At 33.0% G+C, this 13380-nt stretch overlaps 1 protein-coding gene across 2 annotated transcripts in view; it reads left to right on the top strand.

The window, feature by feature from the left end:
• Positions 1-13380, top strand: part of kalrnb (kalirin RhoGEF kinase b) — a 172171-nt gene that overhangs the window by 101006 nt on the left and 57785 nt on the right. For both annotated transcript variants that reach the window (XM_087256077.1, NM_001327989.2), the window contains 4 exon segments: positions 2623-2813; positions 2929-3030; positions 7045-7187; positions 8387-8489. In XM_087256077.1, coding sequence (XP_087112203.1) covers positions 2623-2813; positions 2929-3030; positions 7045-7187; positions 8387-8489 — 539 coding nt within the window.

Here is a 13380-nt window from a genome sequence, read left to right on the forward strand (position 1 = left end):
AGTGGATGCTGCACACTGGTGGTGGTGTGGAAAACTCCCCCACCCCCAATTCGTGATTGTAAAGCACTTTGGGTGTATGGCCATACATGATATTGTTTACTAATAACTCTAACTAATTAACTACAGTAGTAGCTAATTACCAATAACTTTTAACAGTTAAAGATAATAAGCTATTACCATCACATTATGCATCCTTAAGTGTTATTTATTTTTTATTTTTCTCATCCTCAACTTTCAACAGCAGCTTTTCTTGGATTGAAAATTATGCAGCTTCGAAAAATGTAAAAAAAAAAATGTTTCATGAGCAACACATGAGCATACTTTGTGAGATGATTTCTAAAGGATTATGTGACGTTTAAGACTGGAGAATTGATGCTGAAAATGCAATTGTTTATCATCAAAGCAATAAATTCTAATGTAAAACATATTAAAATACTATACAGCTATTTCAAACTGTAATAATGTTTCACTACATTATTGTTTGTACTTTATCCATTGTGAATATAGGAGACTTCTTTCAACAACAACAAAACAAATAAGTATTCAAGATGTTTGTGTTATTTATTTATTTATTTGTATATTTATTTTTAATTACAGTACCTATATATTAGGTTGGTTACACTTTATTTTAAGGTGTCATTGTTACAGTATTACTATTCATTTATCTAAGTAGTAAATATATATATATATATATATATATATAGAATTATTAGCCCCTCTTTGAATATTTGTTTCTTTTTAAATATTTCCCAAATGGTGTTTAACAGAGCAAGGACATTTTCACAGTATGTCTGATAATATTTTTTTCTTCTGGAGAAGGTGATATTTGTTTTATTTCGGCTAGAATAAAAGCTGTTTTTAATTTTTTTAAAGACATTTTAGGGTCAAATTATTAGCCTCTTTAAGCTATACTGTAGTTTTTTTGATTGTCTGCAGAACAAACCATCGATATACAATAATGTGCCTAATTACCCTAACCTAATTAACCTAGTTAAGCATTCAAATGTCACTTTAGGTTGTATAGAAGTGTCTTGAAAAATATCTATTCAAATATTATTTACTGTCATCATGGTTAAAAATAAAATAATTCAGTTATTAGAAATGATTAGAAACACCGTTATGAAGCAAAAACACTAGGCCTCAAGATCCAGTTCATAAAAGTCTTGTGAACAAATGTTCTCTATGTGATTTACGGCTTGGTTTTAGTGACTTCAAAATTTTTTTCAAAAAGTTTTTCACTAACCATGCATAAACGTTTCATTCTCAAAAACACAAACACATACAAACATGCTGCTTTGGTATTATCGTAGCCCAGCTTGTGCTGTTTACAGTGTTATCACACTTAAGCCATTAATATGTTTTTAATATACTGAAAACAACACAAATGTCAGTGCATGTCATAACTTCTCCATGGCCCCAAAACACCCTTAGACCCCTGGGGGTTAAAACTATTGTGTTTATATATATATATATATATATATATATATATATATATATATATATATATATATATATATATATATATACAGTTAAAGACAGAATTATTAGCCCCCCTAAATTATTATACCGCTTATTTATTTTTTCCTCAATTTCTGTTTAACGGAGAGAATTTTTTTTCAACACATTTCTAATCATAATAGTTTTAATAACTCATTTCTTATAACTGATTTATTTTATCTTTGCCATGATGACAGTAAATAATATTTTACTAGATATTTTTCAAGACACGTCTATACAACTTAAAGTGACATTTAAAGGCTTAACCGGGTTATTTAGGGTAACTAGGCAGGTTAGGGTAATTAGGCAATTTATTGTATAAGAGTGGTTTGTTTTGTAGATTATCGAGAAAAAAATTGCTTAAAGGGGCTAATAATTTTGTCCCTAAAATGGTGTTTAAAAAATGAATAACTACTTTTATTCTAGCCGAAATAAAACAAATAAGACTTTCACCAGAAGAAAAAATATTATCAGACATACTGTGAAAATTATGTTGCTCTGTTAAACATCATTTGAAAAATAATTTAAAAAGAAGAAAAAAATTTGAAGGGGGCTAATAATTCTGACTTCAACTGTATGTATATATGTGTTCATTTGAATGGTTTAATACTCTTTTACTTACACATTCTTAATGATCTTTAAAAACCACCAGCTACTCTTAAATACCTGCTTTGTAAATAATGCAATATCTAACTTAGTAATGAAAAATTAATAATTAACAAACAATTAAAATGCAATCATTAAGCACACTATGCATGTGCTTATAAGTCAAGAATACAGCATGTGTAGCTGTATTTATAAACTACTTCTGTTAATGTAGATGATGAATTAACTATTCGCTAATGCTTAATAAATGATTCATAGTGTGTAGTTATAATGTGGTATGGGGTTTGGCTTAGTTGCATGTAATTATGCATAATTAACTTTAATTATTATAATAATTACATACAATATGTGTAGCAAGGACACCTTCAAATAAAGCTTTACCACTTGTTTGCTTTTATTTCTATTTATTCTTTTGCATGATGAAGAAAAGTCATCAAAAAGAGATTTCAGAGCAATAATGAGCTGTCGAAATGTCAGTGATGTGTCTGTTAATATTTGTGCTTGTTTTTCTGCCATCAGGTTTTGATGAGAATCTGGCCGTACAGGGAGAGTTGATCCTGCAGGACACATTCCAGGTGTGGGACCCCAAATCTCTTATCCGCAAGGGCCGGGACCGCCATCTCTTCCTCTTTGAGATCTCACTCGTCTTCAGTAAGGAGATGAAAGACTCGTCTGGACGCACTAAATATGTTTACAAGAACAGGCTGCTGGTAAGAGAGATGACGCGCTGTCAACAAGTGTAACCACCCTCAATAAAATGACGCCTTTTTCACACTTTATTAGTGCGCCGTCAGTGCTAGTGGGAATTCTGATGTTTTTTGACAGACATCTGAGTTAGGAGTCACAGAACACATTGAAGGGGATCCATGTAAGTTTGCACTCTGGGCTGGACGGACGCCAACATCTGACAACAAAACAGTTCTTAAGGTAGGATGTACAGCAAAGTCAAATTTATTAGCCCTCATGTGAATTTTTTATCCTTTTTCAAATTTTTCCCAAATGATGTTTAACAGAGTAAGGAATTTTTCACAGTATTTCCTATATTTTTTCTTCTGGAGATAGTCTTATTTGTTTTATTTCGGCTAGAATAAAAGCAGTTTACATTTAAAAAAAAACATTTTAAGGTCAATTTTATTAGCCCCCTTAAACAATATATGTTTGGATTGTCTAAAAAACAAACCACTGTTATATAATGACTTGCCTAATTACCATAATTTGCCTAATTTACCTAATTAGCCCTTTAAATTGCATTTCAAGATGATTACTACTATCTTAAAAATATCTAGTAAAATATTATGCTTAGAATATTATATTATGTTTAGAAATATGTTGAAAAAATCTTCTCTGCATCAAACAGAAATTGGAGCAAAATATAAAGGAATTAAAATTGAGCAGGAGGGTTAATAAATTTGACTTCAGCTGAATGTGTGTATCAGTGTCAGGTTATATATGAAGAGTTCAGATGCAAAACCCATTAGTCCTCTTTTATTGCAAATGATTATTTTCTATCAGGCTCCTCTGATTAGATTCAGAAGTTTCATTTTATATATAATGATAAGGTTATTAGCTGGTAAATAAAATACCTTTTTATTTATTTCACTTTAGACAATTCTGTGGTTTTTAACAAAGTAGATTTTCTTTTGCATCAAAACCAGCTAAATGCGCTTCTGCTTTATTTTGCAAAAACTTCTAAATTCACATATTAGGATAAGACAGTGTAATTAAGTGAAAATCACTAAAGATGCAGTTAGAAATTATTTTTCCAAACATAAAACACATTTAACAAACCACCTAAAATTAAAAAAACATAAGTCTGTTAAATAAGTGCCGGTTCATTCCATTGTGATAAACCAGGCGAAAAGCAGAAGGAAAGTGAATAATTGAAACCTGTCAAGTTCATTAATTACAGTGGCGTAGCACAAAATGCGGAGGCCCCCCTGCAGGGATCGCTGACGGGGCCCCTGATGAAGAGGGGGGGGGATACGTCATACGTCAATTTGCATATCACTGACGTCATCACGTTTTTACCGTTTCTGTTTGTTTAACAGCCTATGGTTAATAAAGGGGTATTTATAATTGACCCGCTAGGGGGGTCTGAAAAGTCGCTAAATCTAGTGACAAAGTCGCTAAGTTGGCAACATTGGCGGCAAGCAATCAGAATGAAGTAGTCCACCGCTTGAGAGGTGTTCAGAGAACACAGACCTGTGAACTTTGGTTCCGACCACAGTTGTTCCCAAGAGTTTGATTATTGTGGTTGCCGTTGGATTTTCAATTATTGAAAACCGCGACGACGCGGGGCCCCCTAATCACGCGGGGCCCCCCCGCGGTGCGTGCCCTGCGGGCCCGTCCGCTACGCCACTGATTAATTAATAACATTAAAACTGACATTAATTCAATTTGAACAATCTGTTGTCATTTCTGAAATTTGGGATTTAGATTTAATGTAAGTAGAACAATGTAAACATTCTAATCTAAGCTTGGTAGATTCAAATAATGTAGAGTAAAACATTATGAAACATAAATATCTGTGCATTGTCCAATAATCTAAAAATCTTATCAGAAGTAAAGGTATTATAAATAATACAAATAATGTTTAGTTTTATTTTATTTATTTTTTTTAAAAATAGCTTACATTAGGAAATAAAACACAAGGTAGGCCTTCTCGGCAAAAAGGGGATGTCTCTCAGACACTTTTAGAAGCTGTCATTCATTCATTCTCACCATACTTAAGGTCTTGGTCTCTTGTTTATCCTTATAACATCCACGGCATCTTAACTCTGTCTTTCGTGATGCGCAGTTGCCGTTAAATGTATAGTAAATAGGACTCATTGAATGTAGCGTCGCTGCGCAAAAAAAAACTTTATGAATGCATGCATGAGTTTTGAGGTAAGGGATGTTTTCATTGGCCATTCACTGACAGCCGGAAAGGCTCATGCAATACATCAAACTCCATCTTTTAAAAAACTAAATCGTAAGCGGAATAAAACAGTCTCCTTATAAAAGCCATATCTTCAAAAAAGGCATATCAGCACGCTGCTACATTGAAAACATATGATTCGATTCACGCCTTCTGATTGGTTCTCGGGATATAGCAGCTTTTGCTGTCAAAGACAAGTGTGGTTTTAGCGGCTTTCGCCAACAAACTGGTATTTCTGAATGAGCTGACGCTGGGATTTAGATGATTTGAAGCAAATCTATTTGTTGATGGTGTGCTACGTGCCTGAAGCGGCTTTTGCATCTGAACTCTTCAGATATATATACAATACAGTTTTAAGTCTATCTTACTCTTAAAAATGCAAAAATAACATAACACATACTTTCACATTTATTTACTTAAAAAACATAAATATATTATTTTTATTATCAACACTGTAATACAATAGTGCTTTTTGTTTTACAAACAAATTTGTATCCCAATCAGGGATGAGATTAAGAGTACAATATTTTGTATAATAGCATTGATGATTTAACAAATGTTATATATCTTATTATGCTATAAAGGCAGTTGTATCATATTTAACACATTAATTATCACACATAAGACAAGGCACGTTTATTTATATAGCACATTTCATACACAGTGACAGTTAAAAGTGCTTCACATAAACAGGAATAAAAGAGACAAGTATAAGAAAATAAAAACAAATAATAAAAGTGATTAAAAACAGATTAAATGTGTTAAAACAGGTTATAAAAGGGAGAAAAACCCCACATGAATAGATTGATACAGTAATACAAACAATGTTCAACATCATCAAAACTTTCCTAAAAATCTGGGTAACACATTAGTTTAGGTCACAATTGAGGGTATTAACAAGCTATTAACTAACATTACTAGCTTATTAAACTACTACTAGCTGTTTAATTATAGTTAATAAGGTGGGTAGGATAAAAGATGCAGAATAAGACCGCACTTTATAACTAATAATGAACAGTTATGCCCCATTCACACGGGGCGTCAGTGTCAACGCTTCCCATTCACTTTGAATGGGTGATCTCAGGCGTTGCCGAACTGCATTGTGGATCCATCAGCGTCGCTTCAGAGGCATTGCTCGCTGCACAAGTTGGGACCAGCTCAACTTTTCAAGCGCCAACGGAAGCGTCAGCCAATCAGATAGCTGTATGCAAATACATCAGCTAGACAGTGGCCTATTGCTGACTGAATTTCATTGGCTGACGCTTCTATAACGATCGTTTCAGCCCCAACTTCAGACACGCCTTCAGTCAAGCGTTGACGCTGAAGCCCCGTGTGAATGGGGCGTTAATATCTTAATAATAGACATGTAATAAGCTAGTGGTTAAACAATCTGCTACATTCCTTCTGTCTTCTGATTTAAGATGAAATCTTGCAAATTAAATAGTAAAATAGGAAATAGTAAAATATATTGTCATCATGGCAAAAAAGAAAGAGAAATTAGTTCACATAAATGACTTCATTAAAATTATTTAAGATTTTCTCTCCGTTAAACAGCACTTGGGAAATGTTTAAAAAAGTTTGACCTTTAAACTATAAATATATAATTGAACTGTTCTATTAAAAATAAAATAAAAATATTATTTCAAATCAGGCATTAAAGTTTTAATGTATATATTTTTAATATATATATTCTTCTTCCTTATTTCTCAAATTAATTATGATAAGATTATTATTAGGTTTTATTTCCCAAAAAACTACAGAAATTCATCTTAATTAAGATGTATCATAATTAAACATTTTAATCAATAGACAACCTGGAAAAAATCTACTACTACTACTAAAACCTGAAAAATTGGAGTTGGGAGTATTTCGTCACACTTGGAGTCTGTGCTAAAATTTGCCTCAAGTGAATTTCTGACCATGATGCTCATGCTTTCGATCATTTGGGTGATGCAAGTTTAAATCTGGCTAGTGAAATCATGCATTTTCTCTCTTTTTGAACGCATTCTCTCATTGAACCGAAGGCCTCCAGTATAGAAGTGAAGCAGGAGTGGATCCGGAACATCAGGGAGGTTATTCAAGAGAGAACCGTTCACCTGAAGGGGGCGCTAAAGGAGCCCATACACGCTCCCAAAACCCCAGCCCGACAGCGCAGCATCAGCAAGAGGTATTTCTTCTTCCTCCTAAAACAGACCTTTCTTGTTTCCCAGACATTTTCGTCATCTAATACATCTGTACTGTCGAAATGCACAGCGCTTATTATAAGCTTATGATCTTTATCATCATCATAATTGCTGTTTTGACAATGGTGTGAGCTCACATTAAAAAAACTAAAATCATGAGAGTCTAAAAGTGTTTACTGTATGATGAAAAATGTTAAAATGCAGTCAGGATGACACTTTAGTTCAAGTCATGAAAACTCAACATATCCCTTTTCTGATTAGGCTTTTATTATGTTAATGGTATGAAATTTCGCACAAGCAAAATCACTCTTTTCACAAATATCGCTGGTTACACGTGGTTACAAGTGTATATAATATATATATATATATATATATATATATATATATATATATATATAAAATAATTGTATCATTAATCGCATTGAATCATAAGTTGAGTGAATTGTTACATCCCTAATCAATATCACACAGCGATATTTGAGAAAAGAGTGATTTATATATATATATATATATATATATATATATATATATATATCCATATATACATATATACATACACACACATATATATATATATATATATATATATATATGTATGTATATATATATATGTATATATATGTATATATATATATGTGTGTGTGTATATATATATATATATATATATATATATATATATATATATATATATATATATATATATATATATATATATATATAAATGTATGTATATATATAAATGTATGTATATATTTTTTTCCTTTTTCTTTTTTTCATTGAATTTTCTGCATAATACATGACCTAAGGAAATTATTACTTAATTTTTTAAGAATTATTACTCAACACTACCCTAATAAACACTTTCCTTCCTCAACATCCCATAAGGCTAAGAGAAAGAATACATAATAAACAATTGAATAATCTAATAAATAATTGTAAGTAGAAAAAATAAACAATTACAAAAAAACCCCATAAATAATTACATTTTTCAGTTCAGTGTTCAGTTTAAAAAAAAAATATATATATATATATATACTCTTAAAATACTTTATTTATTGTAATACAAATAAGAAAACATCTATTATATTTTTTGTCAGTATCAAACATGCCATTTCTACTAGGTGTCTTGTAATAGTGTATGAAGTTATGCCGGAAATGATGTTTTTCATATTTCTTTCATCAGAGAAACTACTGAGGATGCGGACAGTCAGGGTGACGCCAGCAGCCAGCCAGACACCATCTCCATCGCTTCCCGGACCTCCCAGAACACTGTAGACAGCGACAAGGTTCAACTACACTACACTAACACAAAAACAACACAACAGTCCACCATGTAGAGCCAGTATATTGAGCTGTAGCAGCACAGTTGTGTTTATACCGAGCAGAATCCACACGTACCTGTTTTGCAGTGTTTGTTGTGCTCGACTGAACCCTACACAGTTGGCTTGCGTACTATAAATACACATGAGTGTTGTCTATTGGGTCACAATAGCACTTAACAAACTTACCCATTTAACAAACTGTATGTAGGTTACACGATGAATTAAGTATTTAAGTATTAAGTAATTATAATAATTTTAGATATACCTCTTGGTAAAAAACCCTGACAAAAATATATTTAGCTGTTTTTTTATGGACTTCTTTTCAGCACTAAATGTCATAAGGTGACTGACTGCTGTATTTTGTACCAGAACAATGCATTGTGGCTTTGACTCAGTGTGGGTGTCACAGCAAAAATAGACCCATCTAGTGTGAAACAGGGCCTCTGCTTTCAGAAATGTTTGTGTGTTTGGAAAATTGTGGTCCAACAGCAGTCACTCCCCTATGAAATATCTGCTTCTCGCATACATATATGTACGTCTGTTTAGACATCAAGCGACTTCATTTAGTGTGTGTGGCTTTAAATTGTGGACAAGTTCATGAGGACATAGTTTTATTTATCGAAGGAGCGGTAAGACTCTTGTTTAATTACATTTTTTACTATTTAAAATAATTACCTACTATTTTAATTTAAATAAAATATCATTTATTATTGTGATTTCACTTTTTTTGCATCCTTACTCCAGTTTTCAGTGTCAGATAGTCCTTCAGAAATCATATTATGCTAATTTGCTGCTCAAGAAACATTTCTTTTTGTTATTATTGAAAACAGATTTTAATATATTTGAAATGAGTGTATAAAGGAAGGACTTTTTACATCATTGATGAATAAAAGCATTACCTTAATAACCTTCAAACTACAACAATTATATATATATACTGTATATCAAGTTGTATATTTTTATTCTTTGTGTTTTTATATATATATATATATATATATATATATATATATATATATATATATATATATATATATATATAACTTTGTTAGTTTTTAATTACCCAATCTGCTTTAGTATTGAGAATTATGAAGTCTCTAGATCTCTAAATTGTATAAGTGTATTAGAACCGTATTTTAATAATAAAGTATATACAGTACACTCACCGGCCACTTTATTAGGTATTGTTTAACTGCTCGTTAACGGAAATTTCATATCAGCCAATCACATGGCAGCAAGTCAATGCATTTAGGCATGTAGACATGGTCAAGACGATCTACAGCAGTGTAAACCGAGCATCAGAATGAGGAAGAAAGGGGATTAAAGTGACTTTGAGCATGACATGGTTGTTGGTGCCAGACAGGCTGGTCTGAGTATTTCAGAAACTGCTGATCTACTGAAATTCTCACCCACAACCATCTCTAGGTTATACAGAGAATGGTCCAAAAAAGAGAAAATATTCATTGAGCGGCAGTTCTGTGGGCGCAAATGCCTTGTTGATGCTGGAGGTCATAGGAGAATGGCCAGACTGGTAAGAACTTATAGAAAGGCAACAGTAACTCAAGGTATGCAGAAGAGCATCTCTGAACGCACAACAAGTCCAAATTTGAGGCGGATGGGCTACAGCAGCAGAAGAAACTGAGGCTAAAGTTCACTCAGGCTCACAAAAATTGGACAATAGAAGATTGGAAAAACATTGCCTAGTTTGATGAGTCTCGATTTTTGCTGCAACATTTGGATGGTAGCGTCAGAATTTGGCGTCAACAACATGAGAGCATGAATCCATCCTGCCTTGTATCAACGGTTCAGGCTGGTGGTTATTTTGCGATGGTGTGGGGGATACTGGGCCCATTAGTTCCAATTGAGCACCATGTCAACACCACTGCCTACCTGAGTATTGTTGCTGACCATGTCCATCCTTATATGACCACAGTGTACCATCTTCTGATGGCTACTTCCAGCAGGATAACGCACCATGTCAAAAAGCGCGAATCATCTCAGACTGGTTTCTTAAACATGATTTCTGAAGGCAAAAGGGAGTATAACCCAGTACTACTAAGCTGTACCTAATAAAGTGGCCAATAATATGCACAGCTTGATCATATAAACCATTCATAATAATGTTTAAATAATCGTGACTACAGTATTGACCAAAATTGCTGTGATTACGATTTCTCCATAATAAAGCAGTCCCAGCAAATGGGCTTCAATAAAAGATGTTTTATGCTAATAAGAAAGTTTTGCATTCTGAAACTTACACAATGATTTGGACCTCTTATATGGTGAAAGAATGAAGGAGATTTGATTTCTCACTTCATGGCCCCTTTAATAATAGTGATAGAGAGCATTAGTATTTTCTAACACAGTTGCCCAAAATCTGTCAAACATCTGTGTGAATAAGTTTATTATTGAGACTCGCAGTTATTTTGTCAGCGGGGTGATTCATTTGCGCTTTTTTTCTCATCGCCTTCCTTGTTGGCTTGTATTTGTTATGTAATTCTCACCCCTGTCTGTCTAAATGTGATTCTGATTTGCTGTTATTCCCTTCCAATACTCCAGTGTGGCAAAAACAGTATCACTGCTCTTCATCTCTCCGTCTGTCATTTCTCTGTAATTTTATTATTACTTGCGTCTGCTCTTAACCTCAGGCCAGTCTCTCCACTCTTGTTTCATTCAACCATCCAATTACAGACAAAAAAAACCCACACACGTCTGAGTCAAGAGCAGCTCCTGTTTCCTAGAAACACGTTTTCTAACACACACTTTTGCCGGATCAGTTGTTTTGTGGTTGTTTGTGTGGTTTGTGTAGTCAAGACGTCGACTTGTGTCTGTCTTAGATGTTAAAGCACACCCACTGACCGCTCACCGACTGTCTGACGCTACATCTTACGCAAAATAACAAGTGCTAGCAGAAACCGCTAGTTTCAGTCTGATTGGCTTCTTAGAATGGCTTTATTCAGATTAGTGTGGTTTGCACGCACTGTCAAAAATGCAGGGTTCCACACAAATCCTTAATGTTGTCCCAACATAAATCGATTAAGTTAATGTAATCGTTTTTACAAATGTAAGTAGATTGAACATAAAACAATTAAGCTGTCAAAAAACTGTTGGATTGTGTTGTTTTTAACTCATTTTAACTCATATTTTGCATTAGCAGCACAAGTAATTTTTGAGTTAAGTTAAAGACTTTGATGTTTTAAAGAGAATATTAACTTTTCAGACTCTTTAACTACATTTTTTTTATCTGATCAAAGAACAGCCCGAATCTACAGCATGTTTGTATTCAAAAAAAGATTTCTGCTGCTTGTTCAATTGAATTATTAAAAAAATCGAAACAAAACAATTAATTATTTGAAAAATGAATTGCTTTATGTTCAATGCACTTAATCGTTAATAATCAACTTAATTTGTGTTGGGACAACTTAAATGAATTGTGTGGAACCCTGGATTTTTAGTGTGGAAAAGGGATTTAAAAGCTGCAGTGCAGTGTTAGTTCAAATTTTGATTAAGTCTATGTGCCCTATCATACACCCGGCACAATAAGGCTCAAGACTTGCTGGGAGTGATTCGTTGCTATTTTCAGACCAGCTCAATTATAATTTTCACATTTTGCGCCACGTTTAAATAGCATATCCATTTGCCCCACTTTGTCGACTCATGGGTGTTCCAGTTTAAAAAGCAGGTGTGTTAAGGCGCATTGTTGGCGCGCTGCAATTTTTAAGAACTGAAATACACCATTAAAATGTTACAAAAATGACCCAGATTTCTTTTTTTGTTCCAGTCTCTCCCAGTAAATGTGCCTGTCTCAGAATTTAATTTGTTAGATAAAATATTTGGAAAATTCATATGGCAGAAAAAGAAATCTAGGATAAAATATAAAACCTTGCTTTTATCAAAAGATAAAGGAGGTTTAGGCTTACCAAATCTAAAATATTACTACTGGGCAGCTCAATTAACCGCAATAGTAACTTGGATTAAAAATAATAAAGAATCAAGACGGGTCGAAATTGAACAAAGCACAATAAAAGAGACATCACTGTCCGTTCTACCTTTTATAAATGTAAAACAGGCTCCAAAAATTAAAATAGATAACCAATGGATAAAACATACTCTAAAAATTTGGAATAAAATAAAAAAAATGTTTGGAGGTCCAGAATCTATATCCAGGGCCATGCCTATAGTAGGAAACATTGAGTTTCTCCCATCTGTGTGGGATGGTGGATTTCGAATATGGGCAGATAAAGGTCTTATAACAATAAATCAGTTATTCGTTGGAAAAGAAATTAAATCATTCTCACAACTCCAAGAACAATTTAATATTTCACCAAAAGATATGTATAGGTTCTTCCAAATAAGACATTACATTACAAACCATAAAGAAAAAGCTCTAATCATGCAAGAACCAAATAAAATAGAGGAATACTTCATAAATATTACAGAAAAAAACACTCCAGCTAAAAATCACGTCTCCCATTTATACAAAAGATTACTAAATAATACTGTACAAAATACCGATCACGTTAAAGGAAAATGGGAACTAGAACTAAATACCATAATCGAGGATGAGGTCTGGACTGAGTTATGTGAAGGATGTCATAAAGGAATTAATAGTCAATTGTGGAAAGAATTTGATTGGAAAGTAAAAATGAGGTACTTTAATACTCCTTTTGTAATTTCTACATACGTAAAAGGACCATCGGTAGCTTTGTGTTGGAGAAAATGTGGTAAAATTGGAGACCATACCCACATTTTTTGGGACTGTCCTACGATTCTGTTTTTTTACGAGTTTTGGAAAAATGTTAAAAAAGAAATAGATAATATATTAGATAGGGAGATACCCCTCGATCCAGTTGTGTGT

Source organism: Danio rerio, chromosome 6 (assembly GCF_052040795.2).
Source record: "Danio rerio strain M-AB ecotype USA chromosome 6, GRCz13ab, whole genome shotgun sequence".
In the NCBI taxonomy this organism is placed as follows: Eukaryota; Metazoa; Chordata; class Actinopteri; order Cypriniformes; family Danionidae; genus Danio; species Danio rerio.